Source organism: Triturus cristatus, chromosome 3_2 (genome assembly GCF_964204655.1).
Source record: "Triturus cristatus chromosome 3_2, aTriCri1.1, whole genome shotgun sequence".
Lineage (NCBI taxonomy): Eukaryota > Metazoa > Chordata > Amphibia > Caudata > Salamandridae > Triturus > Triturus cristatus.
This window is the reverse complement of record NC_140584.1, coordinates 782,837,260-782,863,719: the sequence shown is the minus strand read 5'-3', so window position 1 is coordinate 782,863,719 and position 26,460 is coordinate 782,837,260. Positions and strand designations below refer to the sequence as shown.

Sequence of the window (26,460 nt, the reverse complement as noted above, 5' to 3'; positions counted from 1 at the left end):
AAGTGTGTTCTCTGTGGTGTGCGTGGTGCAAAATACAGAAGCAGCTTAATTCAAATCTTTCAAACATTCAAGAAACAGCATTCTGATTCTATCCTCTGCTCTTTGTCCCAGAGGCTGATGAGAAACTGCAGAAAGTGTGCCACTGAATAGCCTAAAAATTAGCCGTATGTACTGTACCCAGCGACAAATTCCTTAAAAGGTGATGGACTTTGTCAAAATCCGTTCTTAGGATGTCTGATGGTAGGGGTTTCTACTAAATAATTTCACTCATACTTAGAACCTTGAGTCTCACCACCTTTGTAGAATTTATTTATAGCTAAACCATTTTACAAACTCTGCCATCTCGTCGCATTGGACTAAAAACAAGCGCCTCACTTACGCTCTGTGGTAGGGAGGATGGAAACACCTGAAAAGGAAACAGGAACCGAAAGATTAACAGAAGTCTGTGAAGTGAGTCAACGTGTCTTCTCCAATGTTTTCAAGCCTCAAACACCTTCCCTGGTTGAGGCATCCCTCCTAACGGTGTGATGTTCAGGTGAGGAATTCTCTCGCTCTCTGCCATCGTGCTCAAGGCTCACATGTCACTACACTCCACCTCTACCCAGACTCACCACCCACCACACGCTAGTTATGGATCCAGTGTGCAGTGCTGTGCCACCTCGGTCATATGATTGAGTCAACTGCACTTATGTTTTCCTCTGCAACTGTTTGTCTTCCAAAGCTTCATTTTGCATGGTGGAGGCTGTAGCGGATTGCTCCCAGACATATCGGGCAGATGCTGGACAAATAGTTAAATGTGGGCACATCATCTTAGATTTTATCAGGCACTCTGTACGCACATACCTCAAAGACCGCACCACTGCACAGTTAGGTGAGACCTAAAACAGGCACGAGAAGCACACTGAGAAAAGTACTTCACATGTAAAATTGCTTTTTGAGGGAATATTAATTTATTGATTTAATAAATATAAATTTTCGGGCATGGGAAAGTCATCAGTTTAATAAAAGTCAGCAATGCGCCTAAAAGAGCCGACCCTGGCACTCATGGCATTCCAGTCAGTGAAGCGCCTGTATTCCCCGGGCCGCAGGTAGTACTGCCGCCCTCTGTAGTTGGGCTGCTCATAGAAGACCCAGTGGCCCTCCAGCACGTTGCAGGAGTTGATCTCGTGGTAGTTGAACTCCTCCTTCACATGAGGGCAATCCTCGGTGAACTCCATCATCTGGCCTCGGAAGTCCTCTCTCTCGTAGATTCTGATCCGGTAGGAGCTGCGGTGCTGCTGCGGTGGAAAGAGAGATAAATAAATATTGTTAATATAGTTTCTATGGCATGTCCAATCCTTTGACTTTAAGGTCAAAACCAGATAGACTTATTGGGAAGTTAAAAGAATTCCCAAGAGACAAGGCTTTTTGAAAGAATAAGGTATCTTAAAAATAAAGAATCTACTTCTTCAAGCAGGTCCTGTGGGAAAAATTGGGGGCCACAGACAAAGTTATATTTTATCATTTAGTTGCTCTGCTTCCCCCCTAACAACAAGCCAATTTCTCCAGCCATTTGTTGCAATTTAGCAAAATCATGTGTCCTTTTCTGTAGCGCCCTAGGGTATCCATAATGCCCTTATTATAACATTGACATTCCTTCAAGTGCTTCTAAATTCACTTTTTTGACAATAAACCGTTCTAGAAATAGGTCCCAGACTCACTCACTGATCTATACGAAGAGGTTCACTTGAATGTTAACGCTTCTTGCCCCCCCAAAAAATCCTTTGAAGGCTACCATTGTGCAATATGTCTCAATTAATCTAGAAATAACAGCTTTCACAAATGTTTTTATATAATCTTCGAGTATCCAATGTTCAGGATTGCATTTTAAAAATGCAACAATCTGAGTACTCAGATCGTCAATGAAAAAGAGCAGACCAACTGTAGACAGCTATTTTCATGCCTCTTATGTCACTTCATCAACATATAAAAATATGTATTTATTTAATTATTAACGTCAAGGTTTTTCCCTCTACTCGGTCTCAAGAACTGGTGAAAATGCCAACAACCTCTATATTTTTTTTTAAATACCTTACCCTCTCTTCAGAGTTCATTACTTTCAGGAGCAGAGCGGATACCGTTGTGTGCCCAGTTAAACAATTTTGGTCACATGATTATTTTTTAATAATTTGGTGTAGTAACATTGGATGTCCTGGTATAAGATGCTCACAATCGTGTGCAAATCACTCAAACATATGTTTAAATGATACCTGTATGGGCATTGTTGTTTTACATAATCTTGCCACCAAAGCAGCTGTAAGACCTCTCAGATACAGTTGCATTTCTCCAGTATTATTATTAATTTTAATACTGTGTATCATTTGCTTGTCTAAAGCAAAGGCTTCCTTTTTGGAACCTTTATAGCTCTGGAAATACATCTGCTTTTAGAAATTGGAATTCTGTTTGGATAAGTTCTACACCCATGCCAAGTAGAACCCACCACTCTAGTCAGGGTAAGCTAGATACACAACCAAGATAACCTGTGCTCACCCTCTGGCAGCCTGGTGAAGATCAGACAGGCTTATCAAAAGAGACAATGTGAAAAGACACACACACACAGATTAACATAATGAATACACCACAAAAAGACTCCACGGCACGGCGGTCTATGTTCTGGGGCCACAGTTAGTCAGGTGCTCTTGTGGCGCTGCTTTGGCAGCGGCACGGCAGCTTTCCTTGGCACTGCGGCATCATCCACTGAAGCCAGGCACACACAGGATCAGAGTGAAGCAAAAAGGCACCGATCTCTCTCCCGACCAAGTGCTTGATAGACCACAGCACAAGCTGGTGATCAGGCACAGTCTGCTTGGGTAAAAGTGTAGCTACTGGACTCATGATGGCAGAGGCCCAAGGCAGTGAGAGGGAAAGCAAAGTCTTTGATGGCCCTGAGACTACAAGAACATGAGGCAAGCTAACAAGCCCTTGGAGAACGCTTTAGGTCAACATAGCGCAGAGGTAGCAGACAGTAGGCCAGCACAGCAAGGCAGGTAGCAAAGTTGCAGTCCCTACTGCAGCCTCAAATGTAGCAGGCCAACATAGCAGAGCTGTCAGCAGAGTGGCTGTCCCTCCTGGAAGCACAGCAGTCCTTCTGGCATTGTGTGTATGTAGAACCAGCGATGTCTGGTTACAGGTCAAAAAGTGTCTGATTAGATGGGGTCAGAGACCCAATACTTATACCCAAAAGTACCTTTGATATAGGGGATGACTTTAAAGGAGCATTCTAAAGTGCACAAGGATCCCTTTCAACCCAGTCCTGTCTACCAGTATATTGGTGGGGGTAATCAGTCCTTTGTGCATGGACAGGACACTACCTATTGAAGTGTAAGTGCCCGCCCCTCCTATTCCCTTCGTCCAGGAAGACCCATCAGAATGTAGATGAATGCAGATGCAGTTGAGTGTCCTGTGTTTTGGCTGTCTAAAGGGAATGCAAAAATGTAGCTCTCACCCAGCCCAGACATGTATTGGAGACAGGCTCTCAGGCACATAGATCTGTAAGTACAGAGAAATGTCCACTTTCTAAAACTGGCATTTCTAAATCAGTAAGGTTAAATCCAGTAGGGAGAATTTATCATTACCAATCCAAAGATATTAAATATGAAAAAGCCACTCTTGTCTGATCAGGAATTACCACTTAAACAGGTATAAGCAAATTCCCAAGGCTAAGCTATGAGAGGGGTAGGCCTCACAGTACTGACAAACAAATGTAGCCGTTTGTCCCGTCCAGGACATGCAAAACCTAAGAGTACATGTCACATGTCCTACCTTTTACTTACATAGCACCCTACCCTTAGGGCTACCTAGGGCCTACCTTTGGATGACTTATATGTACTAAAGGGGAGTTTAAAGCTTGGCAAGTTGTTTTAAATGCCAAGTCGAAGTGGCAGTAGACATGCTGACACAGGCACTGCAGTGGCAGGCCTGAGACAAGTTTAAAAGGATACTTCTGTGGGTGGCACAATCAGTGCTGTAGCTCACTAGTAGCATTTACCGTACAGGCCCCTTGTTATACGGTACACCACTTTACAAGGGACTTATAAGTATGTTAAATATGTCAATCTTGTAAACACCAATTGCACAAATGTTTAGGGAAGAGAGCAGATGCACTTTAGCACTGGTCAGCAGTGGTAAAGTGCCCAGAGTCCTAAAGCCAGCAAAAAGAAAGCCAGAAAAAAAGGAAGAGAAAGGCATCAAGTTTGGGGTGACCCTTCAGAGAGGGCCATTTTCCAACATATGCAAAATAGCAAAACAGAACTGGCCTTTTTGATTTGTTAACGTGGTGCTGGTGTGTCCAAGAGCTCTGCAATGAAGGGAAATGTACAATGGCACACCTCTCACGTTGCTTGGGTCACCTCTGCACAAGCTTGCTGTGTGGCCTGCTGTTCCTCTGGGAAACGAGTAATCTCGAGGATTTTTGAGGCATTGGGAGGCGAACCCAGGGCGGGCTGGAGAAGACCGAGACAGTGCCATTTTGGGAATGGCATATTTTGGATTCCCCTGTTTGGAACAGTATTGAATTTCATTACCCATTTTGTATTAATTGTATTAATTGAAGCCTACAAGACGCCTAAAAGTATTAATATACGCATTAAACTTTCAGAAATGGGATCACATTAAACAACGGAAATAGGTCTTGCCTGGGTCCCAAAATCCTCAAGATGCAGCAGAGAGGGAAAAAGGGCACATACCCACTTTGGCCATGCCTTCAAACGCAACTGAGGGAACAGGGAGTTTCCCCTGGTTGTACTAGTAACATCCGAGAGGCATAATAAGAGGTAGACGGGGCAAAGAGATCAGCAAAAGTTAAGTAAGCACTAAAGGATAAGTGGTAACGGGTACAAGGTTGGACAAAGGCTTGGCTTCGGATTTGCGTCTCATGAAACATTCTGGCAGTGAGGAGTGGATGAGGTAAGGGGATCTGCAAAGTTTAGGAAGCACTGAAGGAGAGGTGATTAGGGGTATGCAGAGAGTGAGTTGTAAGGGCTTACTGGGGTGTTCCCCAATTTTGCAAGTTTATGAGGGAAGACACTGGGCTAAGGGAGAGTGGTAGATGCACGGGAGAGTCTAGAATATTTTGAATGTCTTTGTAAACGAGGTGTTCCAGGAAAAGTAGGCCATGGGCTCATGCACGTGCAAACAAAACTCCAAATGAATCAGAGCTGCTTGTGGACTTGTTCGCTTAAAATGAAAAATACAATATATCTAAGATTAATGGACTTTCGATATTTATTCTTGTATGCTCCTTCAATTAATACAATTTTTTAAAATGTATTTGCTCAGATGTATTTCTTCGAGCGTAAGGTTTTCTCACTCTTACATATTGATTATTAATATTACCAATAATAATAATTATCCACCTGCTTCCATGTATAACTCTGACACAGCAAATATTTCTGGCTGGACCACAGATCCTGCCATCTTGTAGCAAGAGAGATGCTTGCGAGGAACTACTTGATATAACTAGGTTTTATATGTTCAATTTCGTAAAATTTAATTTTGAGAGATAAATTAGGTCAGTTTTAAAATCCCAGGGTTACTCTTCGCAAGAATTGAATCTACACTTTTCTTCCTCAACTGACTGCGTCCTCCATTTTATGTCAGGACAAAATGGAAATCAAATCCTACCTGTGGAATCAAGCGACAAGACCTGATGGAGTCCCCGAGGCCCATCCAGTGCTGGCAGTCAGGATACTCCCCTCTTTTCACAAAGTACTGGTGGCCCGTGTAGTTGGGCCGCTCATAGACCATCCAGTTCCCGTTCTCCACCCGGATGGAGTTGCAGCGGTTGAAGTAGGACTGTAGTTCAGCGGAGTCTGTGCTGGACTCATAGGAGCGCCCCTGGAAGTTCCTGTCCTCGTAGAAGATTATCTGCGAGTAACACAAAACATTATGGCAGAACAGTACTTTATCGACTTGCATAATGTATCTGCAGTGTGTGCGAACAGAGCGTGCATAGGGACAGTTTATCAGAGAGCCCCGAACACATCTGAGGATTAACATTCACTGTATGGCGTGGCCTAGCAGATTGCATCTACATTATTCATCAAACATGTTGGACGCCCTACTGGGCTTATTCTGAGTGCTATAGATACACGCGCACACAGGAATATACCCACGTGTGTCTGCTAACAAGGGGGCATATCAGCAACAACTGACGATAATTATCACTAAGCGCACTTAGCGCTAGGATAATTATCGCCGGCCATCGCCGAATTTTATCGCTGAGATAGCATGCTATTAGCAACGCTTATCTCAAAAGTGATAAAATTCCAGGTGCAAGTTGCCAATTGTGCGATTATCGCTGGAAATACAGCGATAATCGCACAATGTTTGGTGATAGCTTGCTGATAGGGCAGGGCAGACTCAGCCATGATATCCACCTTCCATTGGATATCATGCCTAAGTCAAACTAAAAGCTGGTGTAAGGAAAGTAGCGATAACCAAGGTTAGCGCTACTTTTCTTATCGCTATGCTTGTTAGCGTGTCCATTGATAATTGGAGAAATGAAGGTTAACAACATTTCTCCAGTTATTTTGTGAAGGAATGCTCCCTTTGCATCTCAATAGAGATGCAACAATGGGCATTACGGAAAAGGGCGCTAAGGCAAGGACTCACGCGATAGCGTGACCTTGTTGATATAGCGATAAGATTATCGCCGCTTTTCGGCCGAAAACGGCCACAAAAGCGGCGAGAATTTTTTATCGCCAGCTTGTTGATATACCCATCGATTTTTGCAAATTTGTAGCACCTTGGAATGCTGTAAATGTGCTATTAGCACGTTATCTTCATTAAAGGAGGCTAAAACCCATAGTGACGTGGTACTTACATACCAGTTAATTACACACTCTGCAGGAAAAAGTTTACCAGGTGTAAAGTTACCGCCAACAATTTTCATGCACTCGTAAGGAATATAAATCATGGCACCAAACGAGCCATCTGAGAATTGGTTAATAAACTTGAGTGCAAGATTTACTACCATTAATCAACTCTTTACAATAATGTTTGTAGGATGGTTTATTAAGTAAGAAATGTGACATGTTTTCACTGATTAAAACTCTAGGATGTAATGTAATGTAAATTTAATTTATAAAGCGCGGCTTATGCCCAAAAGCGTCTTGGCGCGGTAGTCTTCTAATCAAAGGTCAGCGGAGCTAAGCACTGTGGTAGACGGGAGCAAAAAGGCTTTAACTATACTGTGTAAAAAGCCATGTTTTTCGTGTCTTCCTGAAACTGAGAAGAGAAGCGGCTGTTTTTAGGGAAAGTGGCAAATCATTCCAAAGCATTGCTGTTGTCCTGTAAATGCCTCTCCCCACCCCCCATGTGACCTTTTTAAATGGGGGAACCACCATGTTCCTGGCTGAGCCTGAGCGCAATGTTCTTGCCGGTATATACCATTTAAATCTTTTCATAAACCGATCAGGCCCCAGTCCTTGCAAAGACTTAAACACCAAACAGAGGGCTTTAAACTTACACCGTTCTCTAACTGGCAACCCGTGTAGTCTTCTGATGGCTTCTCTTGCTGATTCATATTTAGGTATTTTGAAAATAAAGCGAGCCGCTGCATTCTGCAGAATCTGGAGTCTGTTCAGAAGGCCTGATGTCAAGGTGAGGTAGAGACTATTACAGTAGTCTATCCGTGTAAGGACCAAAGCCATGGTCACTGTTTTTAAAAGATCAGGGGGTAGATACTTTTTGATTTTTTTTAACATGCTTATGGAGCAAAAAGAAGCAAATGTTATTTTGTTAACTTGCTCTTTAAATTTTAACTCACTGTCCAGCAGTGTGTCTAGCTTAGGCGTCCACCAGTCTAGTGTCCAGAGAGAGGGTTTGTTGCTGAAGATGATAACCTCGGTTTTTGAGGCATTTAGCTTCAGGCAATTGCAATCCATCCAATTGCTCACCTTCTTCATGCATGAGCTGAATGCCACGTCAGCGCTGTTTCCCCCGTTAGTTAGAGACACCAAAATTTGGGTTTCGTCTGCATATGAGGCCAGAGTAAAGCTCGCATTTTTGATAATCGACGCCAGTGGTGTAACATATAGATTAAAGAGTGTAGGGCTCAATGCTGATCCCTGTGGTACTCCACATGGCAGGGAGAACTGCTTGGAGACACAATTGCCCATTGCCACGATCCATAGCCGTTCCTTTTAACCCCAGGTCCTGGAGCCGGTCGACCAAGATCTTGTGGCCGACAATATCAAAGGCCAAGGAGAGATCAAGCAGCACCAATTCCGCCGTCCCCCCTCCATCCAGAATTTCCCGTATGTTTCCCGTTGCCACAATTAGTGCTGATTCAGTGCTATGGTGTTTCCTAAATCCGTGTTGTATGTCATCTAACAATGAGTTCTCTTCTGTATATTTTGAAATTTGTTGATTCATAATTTTCTCTGCCAATTTAGCAGCAAAAGGGAGTCTCAAAATGGGACAATAGTTGCTCGGGTCCACAGAATCCAGGTTGTCTTTCTTCAGAAGTGGGAGAGTAGAGGCAAGTTTCCACTGAGTGGGGAAGGTTCCACTAGTTAAGGATAAATCCCAAGGTTTTTGTCACTTGGGCTGGCAACATATGCATTATACTGGACGGGCAGGGATCATATGGTGAGCTAGATTTAATTGACAGAATTAGGTCTCTAAGTTGTTCCTCCATAGGGGTCGTGAAAGTGGAGAAACTCCTTCTGTCCTCTAGATTGGTTGTCATCAGTTCAGCCTGATAGTTATCTACTTTTGTTGCCGCAAATTCAATGTAAGTGTTAACAGCCTTCTCCTGAAAAAAACTAGCTAGCATGTCGCAGAAGTCTTGGTTTTGTTAGATTCACAGGCGGCTTTTATGTGCTCTGTGAAATAGATGGTCTTTGCTGTTAGGATGCTCTCTTTATGCTTTGCTAATTTAGATTTATAAATAATCCTTTCTTCTGCCTCATAATTTTTTCTCCATCTTTGCTCTTGTCTGCGGCAATCCTGCCTGGATAACCTTAGGTCCTCATTATGCCATGGCTTTGACTTTTTTCCCATTTGAATTTTTGTAAGTGGTTGGTGCTACGGTGTCTAAAGCAGTTTATAACCAGAACAAAAAATTCTCCACATTCTCCTCCAAATTATCTCCTAGTTGACAGGGAATTGAGGTAGTGGCCTCTCCTAAATCTGCGTAGTTTTTGCCAGGCTCTGCCTCTTACTTGTTGAATGGTGGCCCTATGTTGGATGTTTTTTTTAGTTTTTATTAGCCATTGAATCACCTAGTGGTCAGACCATGTCACTGGAAAGGTTGGAAAACGTTTAATGGCATCATCAGTGGAAAAGATGCCATCCAACATATGTCCAGCCTTATGTGTTGGGCCCTTATTGATTAGAATGAGTCCAAAGGAGTCCATAGTATCAATCAGACATGCTATGTCACTGGCATTTATTTCTTTACTTTGTTAAGATGCTTCATATAGCGCCAGCTTATCACCTCTGTGTCACTTTCCATAGTTGAATGTGTCCTGTTTTACTAAGACAGGGCATTGTTATCAGAATAGGAAGCAGGATCTGACTGGAAGCAGGATCTGACTGGAAATCAAAAGTGGCCCTGGGGAAAACTATGGGCAGATTTACAAGCCCCTTGCGCCACCGGTACGTCACCTTTTGTGTCGTACCGGTGGCGCATTTTCCTGTTACATATTTATAAAGACAGGAAAAGCCACCCTGCATGGCTTTTCTTGTCCTTGTAAATATGACCCCTTTGCACGCAGTACTTTGCGTGAAAGGGGTGTTCTTGGGGGTGTTCCCACGCAGCACCCATGGAACAAGACACATTTCCAGATTTACGAGGAATGCTACGACTCCCAGGGAAGGCATGGGGAGGTGCAACAAGGAGAAATGTATTCATTTCTCCTCGTTTTCTTTTCCTCTTTCTATGTGTGCTCTATTCTGCAGCACGCATACAAAGAGGAAATCACCTCTAATGATTGTTTTGTTCAGTAAGGGTTCCCTTCCTGCACATAAACAATCATTGAAACAATTATGTTTTTCAACTTCTATGTGTGCTAATGCAGCACACATAGACGGTGAAAAATAGCATTTCAGATTGTTTTTATGCAAGAAGGGAATCCTTCCTGAACAAAAACAATCTCCCACCCCCTGATGCAGGCACCCTTGCACCATGGTGCAAGGGTGCCTGTGCCGGTGCATGGCAGCAGTTTGTGCGCCAGCGCAGGGGGAAGCCCAGAGCTGCACCATATTGTTATAAATATGTTGCATCCCTGTGCTTTGAAAGTGACTCAGTGCGGCGCATCCAAATGGCTTGCGTTCGGCGGCGAGTCACTTTCATTGTAAATCTGCCCCTATGTTGCTTATTTGCTTTATCACACCAATCGAGTGTAACGACACCTGGAGGGCCCCGCTGCAAAGAATTAAAAGGGAGCACCCCTTGCCCACACTATGGGGCTTATTTATGAGCTTTCGTGACACACTCCAGCAATGCGTCAATTTTGCGCCTACAGATACGTCAGAAATACTGACGTATCTGTAACTACTTGCAACATGATGCGTCATACTGTAAATATGACGCATTCAGCATGTCGCAAGGAGGGCCCGATGCGTCATTTTTAATAAATGGGGCCCTATGTCTCTCTGGGCCTTCAAGAAACCACATATATTTTTAAAAATGCTAAACCATTCACCTTAAATTATATAGCTTATTATTTCTTTGCTCACTTCATGGACAAACTTGGAATTTTCAAACCTTCAAAAGGCTTGGACAGCAGCACCTCTGGTGATAATATCCATGTTAAAAAAATGTGACCCAATAAAAAGCAAGGGGCAATACCCTCCTGTTGAAGGTCAGTGGTTTCATAGACCAGGAGAGGCTCACCAACACATTGAGGAAAAACAAGGAGATTTGAAGTGTGATGGCCACAAACCCTTATTTCTCAAAATGTGGCCCTGATACTGCAAGAAGGCTTCTGAGGCTGGGTTCTAGAGTTCGAGAAGGCACAGGAGGGGAACATAGTTTGGGAGGTACCTGTCCTGCCCACATCATGGTGCAGAATGGTTCACTCACCGTGTATGAGGATGGGCTGCTTCAGGGCTTCCTCATCACGTGTCAGAAAATTTGGTATAGGATGCTTAGGTTTAGCAGGACACACCCACATCACACCACAGCTCAGAGAGTTCCACTGGCTCCCAGTACATAACTGTTGCCTCTTCAAACTTCTGACACACATTGACAACACCGGTCTCTCATAACCCAAACACCGTCTGAACTTCCACCAGCATACCAGACCACTCCAATCTGCAGCACTCTCCCTAGCACACATTCACCACATCCACCGAAGCAGAACTGGAGGCTGCCCATTCTCATATATGCAGCCAAGTCCTGGAATGGACTCCAGCACCACATAAGGGTCTCCACCCCGATCTTCTAGTTCCAGAAAAAGCTCTGGACCTGGCTAATCTGATTTACTCCAAGGAAACCCCAGAGTCAGGTTGTTCAGCCTGACCCCTGAATCTGACTCTCCATACCTCATACCTACTCAGCGCTGGGATACCCTCACGGGTGATAAGCCATGTTTTACAAATCCACTTAACATATCAATCATAACATAATAGACATGGATAGTGGCATGGCAGCCATCTCCTTCCCCCACCTGCCAGCAGGAGGCACTGCATGCTGTCTGAATGTGGATGTTTATCCACTGCACATTGAACATTTGGGTAAACAGAAAACATGGCCAGCTGGTTCAGAAGACACTTACAAAAAAACACCTTATTTTTACAGAACCATGCAGTGCTTAGTTTAGAAAGTGTAAGAGTTTGTGTCATCTGTTTTGGAAGGCTTTGAATGGAATAGCAAAGTGGATCACGAGCAGTGGGTCTTGGACCCTGGTGGCTTCAACAGGCATTGCTGGATGCATGACTTGAGAACTTAAGAGAACTACCTATGCCTCTCAGTGACTGGTTTGCTTGCTTATGGGTATGGCAGCTGGAGCCTGGCAGAAGACTCCCTCCTCCTGTGAATTGCACCTACATAGCTGCCAAGGTTTCAGATTGCTATGTGTGAGATTTTCATGATTTCTGTGTAATTGTGATTGACATTTCAACCACTAGGAGTGACACTTTCTCGCGAGCAAAATCAAGCAATGAAGATGAGCGAAACATATAAATTATCAGAAATTACACACATTTGAGCAACAAGAAACTCTAAGGAGATCTTAAAACTACTGCAAAGCACCAGAAATGGAAGGGCACTAACCTCGCCCTTGTAACCTGATCGGTCAGCTGCCACAGACACTTAGCATCAGGCAAGCCTCAGGAGAGTGAGGCAGAGAAACATAGCTTACAACCATCCAGGGCACTGTTAGCGTCTCAAACAGGTATGTCAACAAGACTAAGGAACGAGCAAGAGAAAGATTTTGGCAAGATAGTTTTATTCGGTGAGCGACCTAAATATCGATTCCAAAATATCGAATGGACAGAATATCGACTCCAAAATATAGATAGGTCAGAATATCGAAAAGCAAAATATAGATAGGTCAAAATATCGAAATTGGGGTACGAAATATCGATTTCCATAATATAGAATATAAAAATATAGAATTCCATAATATCGACTTTAAAAATATAGAATTCCATAATATTGCCTTTAAAAATATAGAATTCCATAATATCGAATTTCTTTTAGTGTTATGTATGGTAGTATATGTGTTAAAATTATGTATTATTTTTGTAATGTATTTAAATTTTTTTAAACTAATGAATATTATGTAATTTAATTTTTGCGTAATTTAATTCCGTAGCGGGTTGTGGGTTTATAGGGGAATAGGGTGGCAAGTAATTTAATTATGGCAAATTAAATATTAATTATATTTATATGTTTTGATAATTAATTGATTGACAATTAATTATTAATTGGTCATTAATTTTTATTAATTGATAATTAATTTATATTAATTGATTAATTGATAATTATGTTAATTTTAATTTTGATTATTAGCAGCGGGTTGTGGGTTTATAGGGGAATTGGGTGGGAAGTAATTTAATTGTAATAAAGTAAATATATTTTTTTTAATTTATGTGTATTGATAATTAATTGATAATTAATTATTAATTGGTAATTCATTTGTCTTAACGGGTAATTCATTTGTATGAATTGCTAATTAATTTTTATTAATTGCTAAATAATTTGTATTAATTGATTAATTGATTATAATCTTAATTGTATTTTTTATTATTGGGAGTGGGTTGTGGGCTTATAGGGGAATTGGGTGGGAAGTAATTTAATTGTGATAAAGTAAATATTAATATTTTTAATTTATGTGTACTGATAATTAATTGATAATTAATTATTAATTGTAATTAATTTTTATTAATTGGTAATTATTTTTTTACCAATGGTAATTAATTTTTAATAATTATAATTAATTTTAATTAACTTTTTATTGGTATTGATAATTAATGTAATCTTATTTTAAAATTAAAGCATTACTTTCTCTACTGTTGCACTCTCAGGAGTGGGAATAGTGTTTTTTTACCCTCCCTCTATCCAACTATTTCCCTACTGTTGCACTCTCTGGAGTGGGAATAGTAACTTTTACCCTCCCGCTATCCAACGCTTTTCCTACTGTTGCACTCACTGGAGTGGGAATAATAATTTTTACCCTCCCGCTATCCAATGCTTTTCCTACTGTTGCACTCACTGGAGTAGGAATAGTAAGTTTTTACCCTCCCGCTATCCAACGCTTTCCCTACTGTTACACTCTTTGGAGTGGGAATAGTAATTTTTCCCCCTACACTATCCAACGCTTTCCCAACTGTTGCACTCTCTGGAGTGGGAATAGTAATTTTTATCCTCCCGCTATCCAACGTTTTTCCTACTGTTGCACTCACTGGAGTGGGAATAATAATTTTTACCCTCCCGCTATCCAATGCTTTTCCTACTGTTGCACTCACTGGAGTAGGAATAGTAAGTTTTTACCCTCCCGCTATCCAACGCTTTCCCTACTGTTACACTCTTTGGAGTGGGAATAGTAATTTTTCCCCCTACGCTATCCAATGTTTTCCCTGCTGTTGCACTCTGAGGAGTGGGAATAGTATTTTGTAACCTCCCGCTATCCAACTCTTTCCCTACTGTTGCAGTCACTGGAGAGGGAATAGTAATTTTTACCTTCCCGCTATCCATCACTTTCCCTACTGTTGCACTCACTGGAGTGAGAATAGTAATTTTTACCTTCCCGCTATCCAATGCTTTCCCTACTGTTGCACTCTATGGAGTGGGAATAGTAACTTTTACCCTACCGCTATCCAACGCTTTCCATACTGTTGCACTCAGTGGAGTGGGAATAATAATTTTTACTCTCCCGCTATCCAACGCTTTCCCTACTGTTGCACTCATTCGAGTGGGAATATTAATTTTTACCCTCCCGCTATACAAAGCTTTCCCTACTGTTACACTCTTTGGAGTGGGAATAGTAATTTTTCCACCTACACTATCCAACGTTTTCCCTACTGTTGCACTGTCTGGAGTGGGAATAGTAATGTTTACCCTCCCGCTATCCAACGCTTTGCCTACTGTTGCACACTTTGGAGTAGGAATAGTAATTTTGACCCCTACGCTATCCAACGTTTTCCCTACTGTTGCACTCATTGGAGTGGGAATAGTAATTTTTATCCCTACGCTATCCAACGCTTTCTCTACTGTTGCACTCATTGGAGTGGGAATCGTAATCTTTCTCTTTCCGTTATACAATGCTTTCCGTACTGTTGCACTCTCTGGAGTGGGAATAGTAATTTTTACCCCTACGCTATCCAATGCTTTCCCTATTGTTGGAGTCAGTGGAGTGGGAATAGTAATTTTTCCCTTCCTGCTATCCAATGATTTCCCTACTGTTGCACTCTCTGGAGTGGGAATATTAATTTTTACTCTCCCGCTATTCAATGCTTTCCCTACTGTTGCACTCTTTGGACTGGGAATAGTAATGTTTACCCCTACGCTATCCAACGTTTTCCCTACTGTTGCACTCACTGGAGTGGGAATAGTAGTTTTTACCTTCCCGCTATCCAACGCTTTCCCTACTGTTGCACTCTTTGGAGTGGGAAAAGTAATTTTTACCCCTACGCTATCCAACGTTTTCCCTACTGTTGCAATTACTTGAGTGGGAATAGTAATTTTTACGCTCTCACTATCCAACAAAATCTCTACTTTTTTTTACATTTGTTTTTATTATGTTTACATTTTAACCTTTTTTATATTATATTATGTATGTTTTATTTAATTGTTGTTAATATTTAATTAATTTGATATTATTTTTAATACATTTAAAAAATTCGATATTTTGGCTAACTATATTTTAACATACTATATTTTGGAATCGATATTTTAGTACTTACCTGTTTGTAGATAGGGAGTCGATATTCTGTCCCTCGATATTTTGGTGTCGATATTTTGTGCATTCTATATTGTGTCCCTCGATATTTAGTCACTGAACCGTTTTATTCGTCCAATTAGCAATCTACAGCCAGAAAATAAAAGTAAAAAAGTACTTGAAAAATGTAACTAGCACCTACGTCCACTTTCAGCAACAAGTTAAACTGGAACAAAAGGAGAAGAGCTATGGGTGTGGTCTGAGGGGCAGAGTTTTAGAATACAAGCTTCACAATACCACATGAAGAAAAAAAAACATAAGTCAACGGTCAATGTACTTCCGGGTCAGACCGCCGAGTTCAAGTGGAAATGCACACAAACATAGACATCATCTTGGAATGGAAAAGTTTTCAGATTTGTTGTGTTAAAATTAACCTAACCCACACTGTTCTAACGAAACGCTTTCCATATAGAATCAGCACTTTAATGATTTAAATGTAGCAATTATTCTTTGAGTACTGTTTGGGGCTAGGCAAAACATGAAAGCATATACTTAAAAAACTTAACTGGGGGTTTCCTTTCAGAGTTTCCAAACATATTTTAATAATTTAAATGTAGCAGTTATTCTTTATTCTTGGAAGTAGTGTTCAGGACTAGCAAAACATGAGTGCATATACTTAAGACTTCTGCCCTTTCAGAAGCTCAGCTCTACCAGGGCATGAAGACGCATGGATACGTGAGGACGCGTGGATACTCAGCAAAATAGACGCAACGCCGGCAGGGATAACGACAGCCAAACCATGTACAGGAATCAGACAGCATAATGTACGGCAGAAAGAGTTTGATGAGCGATGCTGTTAGCACAAGCACCACTGTAAATATAGGGAGCTCCCGCCAAGCCAAAAAGAAATGAAGTTAATCTTGTCCTACATACCTGTGTAAAAACAGAGCTCCCATTACCAGACCTCCGTCTTGAACACAAGTGGGCAAAGTTCATACCGGCATTTCCTCGGCTTTCAGTGGCACCTTGTGTGAACAAATTCACCACCCCTCAATCTCCTGGGTCTCGCGCATAGGGGTCTGGGAGGGGTACCTCCTCTATCTGCCATCCCAGCTCTGTATTTTATATTTATTTATTTATTTTAACAACTTGTAATGCGCACAAATACCCGTAGGTGTCTCGCGACATTATGCTGGAAGGGTAGGTAATGGCTGGTAGGAAAAAGCCTATTGTTTGAAAAGCCAAGTTTTTATTTGTTTTCTAAATAATAGCAGTGTGGGACTAGCCTTAATCTGCACAGGAAGATAATGCCATAATTTAGATGTGGTGACTATGAAGCTTCTGTAGCCCAAGTTGGCTTTTTTGGTTCTAGGGACGGCCAGAAGTTTAGAATCTGCTGAGCAAAGAGGTCTGATGGGCATGTAAGCCAAAAAGGCTTTGTTCAAGTATTCCGGACCTCTATTGTGAATTGCCTTGTAGGCAATACAAAGAGCTTTAAATTCTGTTCTACTTTTATGGGCAGCCTATGGAGCTGTCGCACCACATTAGAGATGGACTTGAACTTGGGAGTACCCGACAGCATCCTGGCGGCTTTGTTCTGTACCAACTGCAGCCTGCCCAGAACCCTTTCCTGGGCATTAATTAACAGGCTGTTGCAGTAGTCAGCCTTAGACATGACCAGAGCACCGATTAACTTTCTTCCGGTTTTGGCCGGCACAAAAGGTAACAATTTCTTTATCATTCTTAACAGATAAAAGGTTGAAGAGACCACTGCGTTAGCGTGATGTATAAAAGATAATCTGTCGTCAAAAATGACACCCAAGTTCCTGGCCTTTATTACAGGGATTGTAGGTAATCCCAAAGTATCTGGTCACCAGGCTGGAGACCATCCTGAGGAAAGATTTCCAAAGACCAACACTTCTGTTTTGGTTGAGTTCAATTGGAGACAGTGATTTGACATCCAGGTACTAATGGCCAGCATACCATCATGAAAGCTGGCCGAAACTACATCCCCATTTTTATGCACAACAAGCACCAATTGAGTGTCATCCGCGTAGGACGTGAGACCCATTCCTAATGATTTAATTACTCGTGCTAAGGCCATAACGTAGATGTTAAACAATATTGGACTTAGCTATGATCCTTGCGGAACTCCACATGGGAGTGAGAAAACTGGTGAGGTGAAGTCGCACAAACAAACTGACTGGGTGCGATTGGATAGAAATGAGGGCAGAAGGGCTTTGGCCTTGTGCTCAATGCCTAAGGCTGAGACAAGATTGAGCAGCGTAGCATGATCAACCGTGTCGAAAGTTGCCGATAGATCTAATAGCACCAGTGCTGCTGCGCCCCTTTTGTCCAGCACAAACCTAATTTCATCCGACGCTTTAATGAGCGCTGTTTCTGTGCTATGTCCTTTCCTAAAGCCAAACTGTGTATCATCCAGCAGCTTATTCTCCTCAATAAATAGTGCCAGCTGAGTGTTCATGATCTTTTCAAAGAGTTTAGCTGGTAGAGGGAGACGCACAATGGGTCAATAGATTTTGGATTAACTATGGAAGCTGGCTGCAATGCAGACCTGCACTGACATTGTGGTGATGTGACAGGAAAACAAAACAAAAGCGGAGATAAATGATAGAGCTTGCAAGGTAGCTTGGTTGGAGAAGGACACGAGTCAATGCTCCCCCACTCCTGGGACCTAGCGGTGCAGCACAGTTGAGTAGAAGAGTGTGCCCAGGAACAGCAGGCTCGCTAGTTTGCATTGCTCAACAGCAGGCAGCCTCAGCCGGCCCCCAAGTCTGGCGAGCAGCTCGCACGCCCGCTCGCTGCCTGCTGTCACACTTGCTTTCACAAATAGTTTCTTATAATTAAATAAGCAGACAGTGCTCTCGGGTGACAGCGCTTCACAAGCACAGCTCAGGAGGCGCTAATATGCATGACTTCGCATTTCAGTGCGGTGATGCGGACCACCACACTGAAATGCGATAGTCTAACCCCAGATGTGTGGTACTTGGCAGAGATGCACCTATGCATGGCCCCTAAGCCAGAAATCGTTACACTTTGCTTCCTTCCCGATTAAAAAAAAAAGATTAATTTCCTTTCCAGTTTCACTTTTTGCAGAGCAGCTGCAGGGTCACTTTGTCTGCACTCAAGCTGTGCAAATACAGCACGGCAGTCAAAGGCAAAGGTGCCCGCTCCAGGACAGATAGCCTGGGGACACACCTGCAAGAGACTTCGGGGGCTTGTGTTACACCCTGCTTCATTAGTACAGTGGGGATTATGGGGTCAGAGCTGGGAAATGGGAAAGAACTTTGAAGAGAGAGGAAAGGAAGGGACAAGATAGCAGGAATAAGGGTAATGACAAAGGAGCCTTCAAAGGAAGTGTTCTAATTCAAAATACTAATTTCTTGCCAGCTAGAGTGCTAATGAGTTTTGAGTGGCAGTCCTTATTCATTAAAAATGCAAATACATCAATGAATATATAGCTGCACATAGCTGCATACAACTCAGCAAACAAGACGCCACATATGCATACTCTGTCACTGGGCCAGCCACACCTTTGCTGCCATGTGGGTGGTGTAAGATGTTCAGTCTCACTGGTTTTGGTCTTTTGTTTGTAATCTCCACAGTGAGATATTGGAAAGAGGAAGAGTTTTTTGAAGTAATCATTTTCTAATTTAAAATTCGCCTTGTCAAGAAATGCAACCTCCCACTAGCTTTTTTTCTGTCCTGTAAAGGGCGCATGATTTGGTATTTTAGTGGTAAGACAGCAGTATGGAAAATAATCCGAATCAGGCACAGTGGCGGCCGGCACAGCTTGTGTGTGGCGGGGCAGGCAATGAGAGGTGCAGCGGGAGGGAGGGAGGTCGGTGGGTCACATTTTTAAATAAAAAAAAAATGCATTCACCTTGTTGCCGGGTCCCGCATCTATGCTCCCCTCCATCTCAGACTCCGAGAAATTGCCAGGCTCCCCTGACCAATCACAACGCTGCAGTGCAGCATAGTGATTGGTAAGCGCCCAGTCTCCCCTGACCAATCACAACCCTGCAATGCAGCATTGTGTTTGGTCTGAGCCCTGCAGTTCGGCACTCAGCCAGGGACAGGGGGGCTGGGCATGTTCTCCATGCTGCATGGAGAACAAGAAAAATCCGCATGACTGTTTTGGGTGGTCAGGGAGGGCCGACCAAATAGTCATTGCGCACTAAAGAGGTTTCTACCCTTCCTCCACTGCTCTACAGCCCCGCCCCACAGGAGGACAAAATAAAATGATAACATTATGTTATTATCATTTTATTTTTTTCCTTTTTTTTACTGCTGCAAGGCAGTGGGGTGACGCTCCTCCGCCTTAGCCGAGGAGCCACCCTGATCAGGCAGACATAAGTGCAATTGTTTCAGGATGAGGATGGTAGCTTTCATGGCATAGATAGGATATGGAATTACTACGTTGAGAAGTTGATTTTTCTGATGTTGCGCAGGCAGATTGGTCTTTTGTTGTGCTTCGGATACCTAACTGTGAAGACTGTGGTAGCAGGACATGTTGTGGGGTCTGTAACGTCAGCGAATTCAGGTGAGTTAACTGGTTTGGGGTAATATGCATGGAGGAATTCTCTGAAGCATTGGTGTTCATATGCATGTTGTGATCTTCAGCAGTAAGTGGATCGAGTGAGGTGTAATAGGGTTGGGGGCTTAGGAGAGCAGTCCATGGGAGGAGAGAGCTTGTGAAATAGAAATGGAGAGCTTGGTTTGACACCTTTGTATGATCTTATGCTGGTGAGATAACTTAACTTTGATGTCAAGCAGTTTACATATGGGAGTAGACAAGAAATGTGTGCTCTTTTTGGAAGTAAGAGGCAATACTGAAATATAACAGTAGTGGCCACATTTTCTCATGTAAATAAAGCCCATGCATGATTCTACGGAGAGTCAATTTGTTTTGGTGTAGCTTGACTTGACTGGGAGCTGGCATGCACATAGGGTGGCTGTATCCAATGGCGGGGTGGTTACTGGATGGCTGTAGCATTAGTAATTTGATCTGTGTTAGAAGTAGCTTTTTAACAGGTTATCATCCATAGTTCCATGATTTATGCTGTCGGCATTAATTTCCCAAGGGTTTGTGGGTGATAACGAGAAGAAGCATGGATGAGGATTAATTGGTGATGTCATAATCAGTTGACAGAGGAAGTAACTATCAGTGCTAAGATTTCTTGCCGTAGTGGAAACTGATAGGGCCTTCAGGATATCAAACAATGAGGTGGAAGTGTGGACTCTGACACCCTGTTGGATGATGACCTTTAAACTTTCATACAAGGTGTAGTGTGGCTCATATTATGGTTATGGCAACCTGAGATAGTGCCTTCTATTAACATATGTCTTTGAGACTAAGAAGAAAAGAACATTGCATTAGTCCAGGAATAATATCCTTTATAAAAAAAAACGAAAAGTAGGTCAATTTTAATGGAGCACATTCGAGACTATAATGTATGCCGCTGATTATAGTTGCTTCGTAGCTTTCATAAGACAGTTGAGAACAGAATGTCTGAGGTGTTGTTATAGGCATCCTGGAGTCTGATCTGACAACAAACTCTCTTTGTTTTATGTTTGGTGGCCAAAGTAAGACCACAAAAATATTTGTAGGAAGTCGACCTTGAGAAAAAGATTCAGGATGGGGCTACGTGAATACATAGAATTGGGGTATCACTTAGCACAAAGACAAATGAACTAGTAAATATATTTACATGTGGGTTATTTATATAGCCCAAACCTAGACAAAAGCCATCTGAGCATTGTACAGGGACAAATCAAAGATGCAATCAACATCTGATGGGAGGGGTAGCTGGTTTGTGGACTGTTAATGCATCATAATGAGGGTTCCCGGTTTTATGGTGTTTATTTTTTTTTACATATCTGTCTGTATTTATCCATATTTATTTTTTGCTCATTTTATCTGTATTTATCCATATTTATTTCAGGTTTTATGGAAAAATTCTGCTTAAATGTGTATATTTCCACATTTCTTTAACCGATAAATAAGCACTCATGCGTGCCTGCCAGGTTTCAATGCTGTGTACACCGGCAGAAGATATATCAATGCACATATAGGAAAATATGCAAATTTAAATATCATCCTTGTGCATATCTACAGCTGTTAAAGCCTCTTTACTACAATTCCTTTCTTTTTTAACCCCCATACCTATCAAACCACACAGCTATTGGACAGGCAGAAATGACAGACAGCATTTAAAATTACTAAAAAAGCAACCATATTTCAGTTTTTATCCACATTTAATAATAAATATAGGCAAGAAAATAAATGTTTGCTGTCTGTAAATATCTGTAAAAAAACAGGAAAAACAGAAAACCAGGAGCCTTAATCATAATGTAGTGTACTTTAAAGTACTATTACACTAGAAATTACCACTCTAGGGTAAGTCAGATGCACACTAAAAGATAACCTGTGCTCACCCTCTGGCAGTTTGGCACAGAGCAGTCAGGCTTCTCTAAAGAGGCAAGGTGTAAAGTATTTGTGCAACACACACACACACAAACAGTAACACAATGAAAACACCACAAAAAGACTCCACATTGGTTTAGAGAAATAGACAATAATTATATAAATAAATCAAGACAAAAATGACAAAAATCCAATAAGTAGAAGTTGAGTTATGAATTTTTAAAGAATAAAAAGAGTTCTAGTGCTTGGAAGCAATACGTGCCTATGGGGTTATCTGGTTGCGCTGGACCGAGACAAAGTCAACAGTTGAAGCCGACCATGACGGAGTGCTAGCCAAGGACAGGAGCCACGCAGACCTGGTGAACAGATTACCTTGATCATCATTACAACAGCGAGATGCGGGGTGCAGACGAGCAATGCGTCGATATCGAGCCAACAGTCAAGGTGATTTGTCGAGCTTCTTCACGCAGTGGCAGCGATGCATTGGGTCCATTGAGTGAAGTGCTGGTTCTGAGTGCGGCGGTTCCAAAGCCGAGGTGCCGGGTTAATCCATTCTGGAAGGGTGATGGGTAAATCTTCTCCATGCAGTGGGGGTGATGCGTTGGTTCCAAAGTGACGGTTCCAGATGCAATGCGGCCGTTCTGAGTGTGATGCACTGGTTCTAATCCTGCAACGGGGTTGATGCACCGGTTCTGCAACACGCAGACTGGAGATGCATTGATTTCTCTGGTGAAAGCATCTGGGCCCACTTCAAGTAAATCAGGCACAGGAGCAGGGGTAGAAACTTTGATAGCCCTGAGTCTCAAGCAACTGGAGGAAAACAAACACGCCTTTGGAGATCACTTCAATTGCAAGGCAGAGTCCAGCTATCCCTCATTGGTGTCAGAGAGCAGCAGGTGGCACAGCAGCACAGCAGAAAAGTAGGTCTTCCAGATCAGCAGTCTAGCAGAGTGTCAGTCCTTGATGCAGAGTTCGGTTACTGGTCCAGGAGTGTCTGATTTAGTGGGGTCAGAGTCCCAGCACGTAGACCCAGTTGGGCTTTTGAAGTGGAGGTGACTTCAAAGAAGAGCCCTTTCTTCCCAGACTTGACTCCAGACTATCAGTAGCGGGTAATCAGCCCTTTTTATGGGGGCAGGGCACTGCCTAATTATGTGTAAGTGTCAGACCCTCCCTTCCTGCCCAGGAAGAGCCATCAGAATGCAGATGAGTCCTCAGACACACCTAACCTTCCTGTGTTTGTGGCTGTCTAGAGGGAATGCAAAAAGTGTAGCTGTCACCCACCCCAGACGTGTATTGGAGACAGGCTGCAGCCATAGAGTGCTGTAAGAGCTTAGAAATATCCACTTTCTAAAAGTAGCATTTCTAAAATAGAAAGTCAAATCCAACTTCATCAGCAAGGAGGATTTGTTATTCCATTCCAAAGACATAAAACGTGCCTCAGCTACTCCTTTCCAATCAGGAATTACATCTTAAAAGTGTATTAAGGAATTCCCAGAGTTAATGAATGAGAGAAGTAGGTCTCACAGAAGTGAAACATTAATTCAGTTGTTTATTACTACCAGGACAAGGAAAACCTCAAAGTACATGTCCTACCTTTTACGTAGACAGCCCTATGGGCTACCTAGAACCTACCTTAGTGGTGACTCATTCGTAATAAAAGAGGAGTTTAAGGCTTGGCAAAAGGGTTTTAAATGTCATCTCGAAGTGACAGAGAAACTGCACACACAGGCTCTGCAGTGGCAGGCCTAAGACAGCTTTGAAAGCCTACTTGTATGGGAGGCACATTTAATATTGCAGTCCCACTAATAGCATTTAATTTACAAGCAATGAGTACAAGGTATACCACTTTACAACAAGGGACTTACAAGTAAACTAAATATACCAATTGTGTACACAATGTTACCATGTGTAGGGGAAAAGCACATATACTTTAGCACTGGTTAGCAGTGGTAAAGGGCTCAGAGTCCTAAGGCCAACAAAAGATTCAGTAAAAAGAGGAGTTAAGCAGGCAAAAGGTTTGGGGGAAGACCACCATAAGGATGACAAGGCTAACAAAATTGAAAAATGTGTTGCCTCATCTTAGTCAGGCCCGGCGGCAAACATTTAGATTGGATGGGCTGGGGCAGAGGCTCAGACTTTACACGCGAGAAGGCATCCCCGAGGATGTCCAATTGCTCATAAATGGGACAGGCTCCTGTCACTGTCAAAATTTATAACCCTCACTTTGAGAGCACTTCTTCACCATGAACCCCTCTTGGTCGATGCCCCCTACCCTGCTCTCTGCAGCTCACTACTTGGGACCCAAATCCTGTTTTTGGAGTTATTCTTTATTAAATACTGATATGGGGGACTGACTCACAGCCTCCCTTCCCCTTTCTACAGCCACTCGAGCCATTGGTTTCATCTCAGGGCCTCTCCTACATAGTTGGCCCCCCAGTTCAACTGACCATGCCATTTATCTGCTCATTTCCCCTTCACAATGTTTCAGACCTTTCAACCCTACCCAGTTCACCAGAGTACTCTGCCGCCTTACCCTTTCATTCACAGTTTGTTCCAAATTTTCACCAATGTTGGGAAAGTTTGAAGTCTCACATGCATTGGAGGGAATTTATCCTATGTTGTTCTACCATTGTTTGACACTTGATGCCCTTATATTCTCACTGGTGGGGGGAGAATTAACAAATGTGCAGTAGCGGCTGGCATGGATCGGAGGTGGCAGGGCAGAGGGTAGTGGGGGTAAGGGGATGATAAAAGAAAGAAAAAAACACCCTTACCACCACGTCTCTCCGTCTCTCCTCTGGAATGAAACCGGAAGCAGGCAGCCAGGTTTCCCTGACCATTCACAATGCTGCAACACAGGGTTGTGATTGGTCTGAACGCCGTGGTTCAGTGCTCAGCCAGGGAGTGGGGGCCTGGGCATGTTCTCTACGCAGGCTGTAAGGCAGCCTGCATGGAAGACATGCGTAGTGCGCATGAGAGGGCCGGCCAAACAGTCATTGTGCACTTAGGAGGATGCTACCACTCCTCTCCTAACCTGCCTTGTGAGCCGAGCAGCCCGCCCCGCAAATCTTCTGCAGCAGGACAAAATAAGATAATAATAATATTACGTTATTATCATTTTATTTTTCCTTTTGTTCACTGCTTCAAAGCAGTGGGGCAACGCTCCTCCGCCTTAGTGGAGAAGCCACCACTACAAATGTGCACCCTGAATCCTTTTCGCAGATACTTATTTGTTCCACAGTGATGTCTTTCCTCCAGCTACTGATGTATCGTTTATCCGATTATAAGCTGTTGCTGTTGATGCTAAAGTTAATTTTTAAAAGTTACAAAAAATTATGTAGTGTACTTTAAAGAAGTGTATCTTCAGCTCTTTCCTAAGCTGGTGGAAGGTTGTGGTAGTCTTTATCGTTATTGGAGATATTGTAACAGATCTTAGGTGCCCAGATGGAGACGGCCTGTTGCCTTGTCACGTTAAGTGCCAAAAGTTTGCATTAGTAAGACCCCACACTTGATGCAACACTAACTTGAGTCTGGGAAGGATTTAAGAGCACTAATCACATTCATGTTCACTATCAAATCTAGAGGTGCAAAATCACCGTTGGTGTAAAGTAAGCAACATATTTGAATTTCAACTATGAGCAAAATCATATTTACTGCAAAATCATATTTAGGTGAAAAATCACATTTAGGTGCAAAGTCACTATTGGGGCAACATCAGCAGAAAAACCTTTAGGAGCACAGCATTCGATTAAAAGCAAAACAAAGGCAAGTGCAAAATGATTGGTGCAGAACCAACTGGCACTAAGCACTTGAAGGGCACACATTTACCTTCATTGTTGTGGTTCGTAACCCAGAACAGTAACAAACCACTGATGCGTTTCCTTATAGATCACACAGAAAGGGGGAAACTATTCTATGCTGCCTCATAGCCCCACCCTCTCCCCCACACCCAAGCCTGTCCACGTCCTTGTGGTTCATAAGGACTTGCAATGTTTCCATTATCATTTTAATGCATTGCAATTTCCTCCTCACATAACCTGCTACTTTAAAAAGCGAAGGCTTTGCAAAGGTGAAAATCCTTATAAAGATCGGGCCCCACATCTCCAAACTCAAGGACAGATTCGCTAATATTTGATTTTTGGGGAAATTCAGAGGTAAACCTCGCCTACGTCAAGAATATGTCACACCGACTCACAAGTGTGAATTGGGCCTCACTCTCTAAACGTCTACCCTGGAGCTATATGTTGGAAGACAGGGGAATAGTTAAAGAGTGTAAGACATTTCGCCTTTTACAGGACTGCAAATATACTGATTACAACGATCTACTTTTTACAGCTATCCTTTTCGAGACTGAGCGTGCCAAGCTGTCAGATAAGTGTCCTGGAATACTAGCGGGCGAGAGAAAGCACATACAATATTAGTCATATAACCCACTGTCGCAAAGAGGTTAAATAAAATGCCTCTTTAAAAGCATGGATTATAATCGTAGAGCCAAGACAAGCTCGGGTAGAAAAAAAGATAACACCAACAAGAGTTAGCGGCATTAGCATTATTGCTTTACCTTTCCCATGGTGGGGTGGCGGTGGTTGGCCCTGTGGCTGCCCAGCTGATGTGCTACGGTCCCGAGCGCTGCTTGTCCTA

The 26,460-nt window shown here is 42.6% G+C and overlaps 1 protein-coding gene across 2 annotated transcripts; it reads right to left on the bottom strand.

Moving 5' to 3' along the window:
* Positions 1-427: 427 nt before the first annotated feature.
* LOC146858128 (gamma-crystallin 1-like) lies at positions 428-26,460 on the bottom strand. Of its 2 annotated transcripts, XM_085646893.1 has the most exons (3): positions 26,381-26,460; positions 5,662-5,904; positions 917-1,277 (listed from the first exon to the last, which is right to left on the bottom strand). In XM_085646893.1, exons 1-3 carry the CDS (start codon positions 26,387-26,389, stop codon positions 999-1,001), a joined length of 531 nt encoding a protein of 176 aa, XP_085503019.1. In that variant the 5' UTR covers positions 26,390-26,460; the 3' UTR covers positions 917-998. The 2 variants fall into 2 exon arrangements, with proteins under 2 accessions (XP_085503017.1, XP_085503019.1); XM_085646891.1 differs by lacking the exon at positions 26,381-26,460 and having other exon boundaries at positions 428-1,274; positions 5,662-5,970.